We start from the raw sequence: 10029 nt of genomic DNA, 5'->3' as shown, positions 1-10029 counted from the left end.
CAGCTCATTCAGAACATCACTGCTTGTACTGCTTGTTAAAACTATGATTTTTATAAAATATTTATATTGATTTCAAATGACTCCATAGGGAAGAGGCCACCTTGATCCATTCAGTAGATCCACCCTCACTGTTGTGTTAAGTATGGATGCATATGATATGTTTTATGAATGTTTTGTTGTTTATTGATGGGTTTAAAGACAATGCTCAGTCCTCATGAAGGCTAAAAACCATGAGTTCTAAAGTTTCTGAACTTTTTTTTTCGAAGTGTTTTTGCACGTAAGGAAACACATCAACATGAGTTCCTAGTCTTAGTCCAAATTCTTCCCATTCCCTCTACGGCTTCTCCCCACCCCTACATTTATCCCTCCAAATGGAGATTTAACGAAAAATAATGGCTGTCTGAATTCCTTCCCTACTTACTATCTAGCAGTGACGTGCGGTCAGGTTCATGGCTGGTGAAGCACTGACGTCATTAGTCAGATTTACAAATTTTACTATTATTTAGAAATATAATAAATAAATATTTCTAGAAATAAATAAAGAACTTGAAAGCTCTGACACTATCTGGCAACACCCCCCTCCCCTCCCTCCCCCCACAGAGCAGCTTATTCACCATTTGACTGACAACAGATAAAGTGTTGTTTACATTTTCAATTTTTACTTCTGTTTACAAACTGTAGCATAAAAAAATCACCAAATCACCAAAAATTGCTTTCATTGACTTACTTTTACTTTTGAATGAAGTCTGTGCGCTGCTCCTCCTGAAGAAACAGATGAATCTTCTGTTTGTAGAAGTCTTCCTTTTCTTTCTTCAGTGTTCAAAGTCTCTCTGTCTCGGTGGAGATCACTAAACAAATTCTTGAGTTTAGGGGTTTAAAAACGAAATCCCCCATTTAGAAATTGATGCTAAACATCATTAAAGAGTACTGGACGGCTGCACTTGTTTTGCTACCACTAAATCTACTATTTTTTAGCCGCGGTGTCACATACACTCTTTGGGCTCACCAGCGCCCTCTGCTGGTGACATGCATATTGTGGTGAGGCAGGCGGACTGTCTGCCGCACCTGGTGTGTTTTTGAAGCGCATTTTTAGCGCCTAAAAAGACTAAATGAGTCCAATACTGAAACCAATGTAATCAGAAAGATATCAGAAGATAAACAAATCAGGTCAATTTAAAATAAAGCGCATTTTATGATGATAGAAAGACTGAAACAACACAGACATGTGTCAGCTGCAGCTGTGTTAGCCTTTAAAAAATATTTTTCAGACACCTCTACCACTTAAATTGCCCATACAAGTGGTGGGGTAGGGGAAGAATTTGGATTCAGCCTTATAACTCTTGTACGGAAGCTGAAAACAGCCTTTCTTAGCCTATCCTATTTCTTCTTCTTTTTTTTTTATTGGTCCGTTTTCTTGTGATGACGAGAAAACAAGTTTTTAGTAATTAAAAAAAAAAATCCTGAGTGACATGAAGTCCTTCCATCCTACACCTCTCATGCCTCGTCCTGTAACCATGATAGCCTGGTTGCTTCATCTGGTCGCTAACGAAATTAGCAACAACCACAGGATCACTGAACAGCAGATATAGCTGCGCCACCCTTCTCCTCAAATGATGATGACCGATTTGGACGTTGTTTATTACTAACAACATCACCATAATTTCCGCCTGAGTTAGACCACCATTAAATTGATTAGAAATTGATCAGTTCTTCTAGTGTTCGACTTTTTCTCTGACAAACTGCTTTGTTTTTCTCCGGATTGCAGAAAAATGCAAGAGGACCTGGCTGTAGACAACAACCCAAGATGGCGCCAGAGCATCATTATACAGAAGTCCTCGACCAAAGTTCAAACAAAATTCATGCTCTTCTCCTAAAAAAAAACCATTAGAACCAGGTTAGGGTTACAGTTAGAACAGAAAGTGTTCGGACTCCAACCTCAATCAGAGGGCAGTGCACACTCCATTCAACCCCTTTGACACGTGCTGTACGGCATTGGTAACAGCCTGCATTAACCACGGAATAAAGAGATTTAAAACTGATTATATCTTAGCGTTTCATTGCTGGTAAGGAAGAGAGGGATGCTACAGTATTTTAGTTAATAGTCAATGTCAGTATCACGAGAAAATGGTCGGCAAAAAAAAAGTAGTAAAGGAGTTTTTTGGCTTTCATACTCCTAAATATGAAACTTTTTAATACTTCTTTGATTAAAATCTAGAATTCTTGCCAGTTCTTTTGATCCAACACAAAGCAGTTCCATGCTCTTATGTTTCCCACAGAAAACCAAACCTGTGTTGGTTTGAATGTTTCTCTGCTTTTGATGGTTGGTTAAATTAGGCCCCTCTGAGTTGTGAATCACATTCACCTGGGCAGTTGACATTTAATCAATAAACATCTGAACTGTGCCATGACCCCGAGGCAAAGCGATTCAATTTGCTTTCCCCACACCAACTGCAGCAGGAACCCCGCCGACGTCCAAGACAAACATCCACTTACCTGTGGTTCATCTCCACATCCACCCGGCACACAAAACCAAAAATCTTACGCTCTATTTTTTACAGGCAAAAGAATCAATTCCCCCAATGTTTTTCACAGTCCATAGCAAGTGGGTGTAATCAGGCCTGTGTAAACACTTCAATAGTAATGAAAATAGTCATCTTCAGCACCTTAAACCAATGGTCATTAAAGCTGCAATAGCTAAAATCTTACAAATCCAATCAGTGTAAGTTGTGTAACCTCAAAACATGTATAATTTTCTCCAAATAATCCATCGACATATTCTTAATGTTTAAACTCAATCCTTACATCTTCCTATATAATCCTTCCTTCCATCACCACTCCATCAATCCAACCTCCCTTGTTTTTGTGTCCATTCGCTGTTGTTTTATGGTGCTTAGCAAAACAGGGTCACATGTGAGAGAAGCGCTGACCTTCCTCTCCCCAACCACCTCCTCCGGCTCTTCAAAGGGAGTACACAAGTGTTTCCAGGCCATCTGAGAGATACAATCTCCCCAGTGATGTGGAGTCTGCCCTAAAACCTCTTCCCAGTGGGACTTTTCCCAAACGTCTCCCTTGAGAGCCTCCTTACAGGCTTCCTAACCAGCAGTTTCTTTCAGTGCATTTACTGTACTCTGAGCTGCTTCCACACGCTCCTAACCTTTCCCATATGGGTGGATTTAGACAATTTTCCACTGGAGTTAATTTTGGCCGACATGTATTTGAACTATGTTCTCTTAGGAACTTGTGGTTACTTCTATTTGTGAATGATAGTTGAATTAAAAAAAAAAGTAAATCAACAGATTGTTCCCTCCCTCACAATAGATTGGTACAAGGATCACATCATAGAACTAATTATGAATCTTCTTTTTTCTTCATCTAATCCAAATAAATGTTCAATACTCAGAGATACACTAAAACTTAAGTAACCAACTAATAATTGACAAAATACGCACCAGCAGAAGGTCGGTTATAAATTATAATCAATATTTGATTGCTAAACTAAACTAAAGTGGTTATCCCTGTCCTTAGACCCTTATTCCCGGCAAGGAAAAACTCCTAAAAAAAAAACGATTTAGGAGGAGAAAAGAACCTCAGGGATGTCCACATGAAGGAGAAATCCTCTTCCCCTATGGACAGGTGATTTACCAGGACTATTAAAGAAGAATTAGCTTTTATGACTCTACAACTACGTATTTGAATAGAGTTCACCCATATAGAACTGTGGGGAGGTCCACAGCCAAGACGAGCCAGAAGTGTGGTCCACAATCAAGAACAAGATCCATGATCCACCTCTCACTCCCTCGGAGGGGAGTGAGAAAGAGGAACAACACGTGAATCACACTGCACCAAACAGAAGCATAGAGAACTAAATCAAATTAATAAGAGCCCTAAAAACTGACATCGGTCAGTAGCTTTCTGGGCACATTTCGAGGTTGTGCGGTAGCAGTCCAGTGAAAAGCGGAAAGGACGCCATTATGAAATGGGGCGACAGCAGCAGCTCTGACTGTACGATGTCTGAATGTCTCCGGATGGCAGCCGTCCATATCAAGTGTCACCGGCCGCCACCTGCTCAGTAGCCCAGGGTTATATAAAAAAACGGGCCGGACTGCATTCATGACCACCCCAACTATTTTCAAAAAGTCAATCGGCGGCATGAGATCTTGAAGATTCTGCTGATGCCTCCCCGTCACATGGTAGCAGTTAAATCTATGACAGCAGCATTACAATCCCTCACATTACTGATGCAACAAAATGTCAAGAAATATTGGAGCTCTCCAGCTGTACAGTTTAGAGCCCAACCACAGCTCAGACGAGGAAATGAAGATATACGTGAATCTATTTAGTGGATGCATCAGAATAGAGCTGAGCTCAGAGCTTTGGGCCCAAACATTGTATCTTCTATGTCACAAATATGCTCTTTTTTCAACAATATTTTTTGTCTGCTCCTGATTCACAACAAATTGAACAAAAATTACTTAGAAATGCAATTTTGAGTCAAACAGGGTTGTATATAGAACATAAAAAGTAATCAAAAAGTATTAAAAGGAATTATGTGTTCACATATTATTTTAAAGTTGTAATTATTTAGTTTCATGCAACTGTAGCTCTGACAATTTCTAATCATTTGTTCTTTTTTTGTAAAACAATTACTTACTAAATGAGAACAGTGTTTTAAAAGACTAATATAAATGGTTTAATATAAAAAAATAATCCTAGAAATACAATTATTTCATTATGGCTTGGCCTAAAAACTGGCGCAAAAATCTGTGCTTACGCCATTGAATATGGGAACGTTAGATAATGTAGAGATTCAACCATGAGTTCACGTGGCATACATGAATCTTTCACCTCCATGAATCTTTTATTTTCCTCTGAATCATTTAAAACGAAGCCCTTTTTGGGGTTCTGTGGGCACCGTGGTTTCCAGCCCTCTTCCACCCATTCCTCTCACTCTTTCCATTTCCTGTCTCCTCCCCTCTTCCCCCTCCCTTCCCTTTCTCTCTCTGGAGTGTATTTCTCTGTCAGTTGGACAAGCTGCTCAGTGGCCCTGAAATACTGCACATCATGCCGCTCCGTTGATCATCGTTCAGTGTTAGACCATGAATCTGAATGCAATGTAAATGATATGATGATTCCCTCTAAGGCAGCATTAACTTCCCCATCTTTCAGCTTTAGCAAGTTCAAAGGTTGACTTCATGAGACAATGAAGTCAACACTGAAGTTGACTTTAGCGTGATGCAGAGGTTGTGCTGCTCGGCGAGAGCCAATAGAGGCACTGCCGAAAAACATGTGACTCCAAAATGAATCGCTGTTGAACATTAATGAATGCAATGTTTTATATCCTTAAATTAAAAATCTAATTTTCTTTCGAGAGGAGGATGCTGTCTTGTTAAAGGGGTCAATTGGAGGACACTTTGTGGTTTCCAGTTGAATAGCTAATAGAAACATTAGAAAATGCATGAGTCCCGATGACTCAACCAGTCTTGACTGTACCTTCAGCTTAACTTTAGATGACTTCAACAATATCTAATACATATTAATATGTAAACACATTCAGAATTCATTTAAATGACCTATTTTTTGAAAAGCTTTTGATTGCAACGCCTAATTTGTGTGTCCGAAAGTTATTAAATTACAAATAATCTTCTGAGCATAAAATATTAATAATATACACATTAAAACTGCTTTTGAAAATGTTGTTTGATTTTATAAAATAAAGAGTAAATTATGTAGATCAAGCAAAACATGAAAAAAGAAAACTTGATATTGATTGAAAGTAAAGTTAAAAAACACAAAAAAGCCTTTTTTTTTAAAGAGCTGTTATTTTTTTTATGAAAAAGGGATTTTCAAAGAGATTTTTTTAACACCAACTGTATATGACTTTCTTTGGGATCTTAATCTGGAGTGTGATCATCTGAAACTGCAACAGTAAATTTTTTTTCCCAAATATCTCTTTTTTTTTTACAACTTTTCCTTAACTAAATTTTGCTAAAATAAATTCCTGTGTGTTTAGCTTAATATTAATCTTTAATGTTCTTAGAAATTCAAGTGTTTTTTTTCCTTTTAATTATCTTAAACAAAAACATTTAAAAGATCAAGAATGAGCATTAGTTATAAATTTAATCAAATGCAACCGCACCCCCTTTAAATATGTCACAATCAAGTCAACTGTTCTAAAAGACGCAGATTTTCAATCTTTATATTCTTAACAGATATTTAGTCAATAAAAACATTAAAATAATCTGTATCACCATAAAATATTAATAATAGTCATAGTAAATCACATCTTTTAACATGTTGTAATAAATTACTTAATCCAGTTTAACAAACAATGAAGAAATTGATTTGAAAGTTATATTTAAATGTCCCTCTTAAATCATTTTTCTTAAAACATTTGTATTTGATGCAATCCAAAAAATGTGCATTGTCTTAGGAAATATAATTTACACTCCAGGCTGCTCATAAAACTAGGAGGACCAACTTGATAGATCTCAGCTCGATCAATTTAAGAGTCAAAATAAGGTTAACTGGCATCTATTAAAGAATGGAAATAAAAAAAATCCTGCATAATTCATGCTCAAAAACGTGTCAATTCTGCTGATAAAATAATTTATTTGTAAGACTATATGTACAATAATGACATATTTAATCTAGAAAACTTGTAATAGCATATTTAATATGGAATAAATATAAAAATATGTTGAACTTTTGTAAATAAAGACTTCAATTTCTATTTATTTGTACCATAAAATTAGCAAAGTTGGCCTTTTAGTGCAAAATGAATTATTTTTCACTCCTGTCAGTAGCACCAGTGTGTTAATATTTAGGTTATAATAAAACCATGCTATAAATAAAAAAAAACTCCAGGCTAAAACACACTCAGCTGTTGAACAGCTTGACTAGAAGATCAATACTACCCTCTAGTGGTCAAATGGGGTACATGCTTTTATTCTGTGAAACCCTTACAAACACAAAAAAAACACGTGCTTTTTTTGTCTCACTAGATTATTATACTGAATGTTCTTTGTTACTTCTATTTTAAATTACAGTTTTGTGATTTTTAGCAAGTGAAAGACTAAATCATGGATCGCTTTTTTCGTATTTTCTTAATAAATCTAGTAACACAAATGAATTTTACTAGACTAAAAGGTATTTAATATTTTGTTTTATTTTATTTTATTTTATTTTATTTTATTTTATTTTATTTTATTTGCTTGGTTTAATGTAGTTGACTTGCTAGTAACGCTGCCAAACTCCAGGGGGCGGTGTTTGATATTTTCCTCGGTAAAAATCTTTTGAAGTACAACAAAGAAGTAGCGGAGTGAGCCATTTAACCAGTGAAAGGCAGTCCCTTTTAAGGGAAGCTGGTGACTAATGTGTTACTGTTACGAAAGCATATATCAGGGAAATCCATTCGAAACGGGGCTGTCCGAAAATAAAAGTCGGTGAAAGTGCTTTTTTCCTGTAAGTATCACTTACCGCAGAGGTTTAAACGACACGGCCTACTTTTACCTGTTACTAAAATAAAACAAGCCACGGTGGCATGTTTTAGGCTAAAGCTAACAGACTAGCACCAGTGTTGGCTGAAGTTGGTGGTGCTTTCAAGTACATCTAGGTAGGATTGGAAACGAAAGTTGCGACAGCTTTTTGTGGCGTTAAAAAGTGGCGTTTGTCAATAATAATAAAATAAATATAATTTAGTTTTGGCTAGTCTTTTAAAGGAATAGCCTAGTAGAAATTATGTTCATCTTAAGGTTAATTCTACAAAATAGGAGGAAATATGCATTTAGGAAAGAGCTGGCTAAACTTTATTTAGTTTATACTTTACGACTATTTCGTGAAAGGTTTTCTCAATGTTCAACTTTTAAATGCGTGTCTATATGTATTACGGTGAAATAAAGGTTCATTTGATATCAGACACATTAATTGAGCTCGTAAAATCCAGATTTAATCTAGTTGACGTAGTCTTAGGTTATATCAATAACAAACAGACCCATTTATCCCCAAATTATCTTGTATGCAGGGTGTTTTTTATATATTGTTTTTAATTTTCATTTTAGTCTCCAAAGTATGTCGTTTTGGCTTTAAAATTGTTCGTTTTTAGGCTAAACTAAATTGAACCTTTCCTTATTATTGCAGTTTTTGACTGAACAGTGCCCTCTAGCGGCGAACCCTCTGCATTGTTGTAACATTTTTATGTTTTGGTTTATTTTAGGTTGTCATGGTTAAATTTAGACTAAACAATGTTTTTATGTTAAAAAAAATACCCAAAAAGTAACAAGTGTTTTTTACTTCGCCATTTATATATTTATTTAGGAAAGCGCTGATTCATTTAAGTTCTGTTTGTTCAGTTAAGTTATAGAACTTTTTTATCACTGCTAAATGATAAAGTAAAGTACAAATAGTTTGTTACTAATGTACTGTACTAATATACTGTCAGAATGATAGTCTGTATTTTAGAGGAAATCAAAAGTATTTTTGTAATTTTATTGTTGAGAAATCTGGTTTTAATCAACATTTCCATTTCAGATAATTTTCCATGACAGATCTATTATTAATGTCAGATATTTTTTTAAACTTTGTCACTTTTGCAATTACTCCATTATTATTACACATAGATTTTTATCCAAATGTAGCATTCTCTTTGATGCTAATCCAACCGATGTCTTCTCGATTCAGTGATCAAACTGGGCCTCTCCCGGGTTGAGGCGTCGTCATGCGTCGAGGGGAGCATGGCTCACAGGCTTTCCAGGCCCCTGTGGACGTTCACGCCAGTGCAGACGGACAGGTGTTCATGTTCAGGAGGCCGGCCAATGAGCTGACTGCATCCTCCGATGATGAGGAGCTCAGTGTGGTGGAGATGAGGCAGACAAAGCCGGACAGTCGCAGGAACGTTCAGCTGCTGGAGCGGAAGGTCTTAGAGGACGATAACCTGAGCAAGCTCGCCCTGCAGTACGGATGCAAGGTAAAGGAGTCGAGCGTTTGACGGCTTTCCATCCGGTCACACGAGTGTGCAGGTTCTGTTTTCTGCCAACAGGTGGGAGATATAAAGCGAGTGAACAACCTCATGCGAGAGCAGGATCTGTTTGCACTGAAATCAATCAAAATACCAGTTCAGAAGCACAGCTTCCTGACAGAGACTCTGTCGGGCCGGGACGATCCCCTGGAGGAAACGCCGCACTCGTCTGGCCTGACGACAGCTGACAGGACGCATCTGCAGCAGGTGACGGACTTTCTAGTGGAGGTGGATAACGACATCGATAAACTGATCCAGACGACAGCGGATCGAGACGAGGATCCCTCCGAGAAACCACGGCGCTTCGGTCTGAGACAGCGGCGCTCCAACAATCACGGCGCCGACTGGGGTATTCAGTGGTGGAACGCCGTGGTAGCCATGCTGTTGATAGGTATCGTCTTGCCCTTGTTTTATGTAATTTATTTCAAAACCAAAGATGGTGGAGCGGTTTTGTCAGATGGCTTACACTCCTCCACCTCCTCGCCAAACAGCACAGCGGCGGGTTTCAGCACGAGAGGAGGCGAGCCGTTTAAAGAACCAGGATAGAGGAAGGTTTATTGGTACTCTGAAGGATCTTAGAAACGGAAATGCTGCCATTGTTTAGAAATAGATGACACTCCCAATAAAAGCCGAAGTGCCTCGTGTTTTTATCTGGTATTGGTGAAAAATACTGTTTTCCCACTATGTGCAATGTCAATGTCCCAGGACAAATCTGGGTTTTTGTTTTATGAGAATTATTTTGTGTTGGAGTGAAAACATCAAACTGGACGGCTGAGTGTTAATTTATATGTCAAATATTTAAATGAAAACCATTTTCTTATGAACATCATGCAGTCAAAGTAACTTTTTTGAGCCACATCAGATTCAAAAGTTTTTTCATGTCATTATAATTTTTTTATGTGTTTCTGACTCTTTATTTTTTTATTTTTCTTTGTTTTAAGATGCTGCTTCTCCTTGTTTAAGACATTAAGGTACGATGATACTATGGAGCCCATAAAGGGACATTTACATAAAAA

The 10029-nt window shown here is 37.3% G+C and overlaps 1 protein-coding gene across 3 annotated transcripts; it reads left to right on the top strand.

The window, feature by feature from the left end:
• Window positions 1-7217: 7217 nt before the first annotated feature.
• Window positions 7218-9876, top strand: lysmd4 (LysM, putative peptidoglycan-binding, domain containing 4). 3 transcript variants are annotated; one of them, XM_024280830.2, is made up of 4 exons: window positions 7218-7461; window positions 8677-8962; window positions 9035-9404; window positions 9505-9876. In XM_024280830.2, the coding sequence occupies exons 2-4, from the start codon at window positions 8714-8716 to the stop codon at window positions 9615-9617; spliced, it is 732 nt and encodes a 243-aa protein (XP_024136598.1). In that variant the 5' UTR covers window positions 7218-7461; window positions 8677-8713; the 3' UTR covers window positions 9618-9876. The 3 variants fall into 3 exon arrangements, with proteins under 3 accessions (XP_024136598.1, XP_024136596.1, XP_024136597.1); XM_024280828.2 differs by having other exon boundaries at window positions 7219-7461; window positions 9035-9876; XM_024280829.2 differs by lacking the exon at window positions 7218-7461 and adding an exon at window positions 8224-8347 and having other exon boundaries at window positions 9035-9876.
• Window positions 9877-10029: the final 153 nt, after the last annotated feature.

Source organism: Oryzias melastigma, linkage group LG6, assembly GCF_002922805.2.
Source record: "Oryzias melastigma strain HK-1 linkage group LG6, ASM292280v2, whole genome shotgun sequence".
NCBI classification, from domain to species: domain Eukaryota; kingdom Metazoa; phylum Chordata; class Actinopteri; order Beloniformes; family Adrianichthyidae; genus Oryzias; species Oryzias melastigma.
The sequence above is the reverse complement of the archived record's forward strand: the minus strand, read 5'-3'. Positions and strand labels throughout refer to the sequence as shown.

Coding starts and splice junctions, on each gene's coding strand:
- lysmd4 (XM_024280828.2), top strand. CDS start 8,714: ATGCGTCGAGGGGAGCATGGCTCACAGGCTTTCCAGGCCCCTGTGGAC. Junction 8,963..9,034: donor CCCTGCAGTACGGATGCAAG/GTAAAGGAGTCG, acceptor TTCTGCCAACAG/GTGGGAGATATAAAGCGAGT.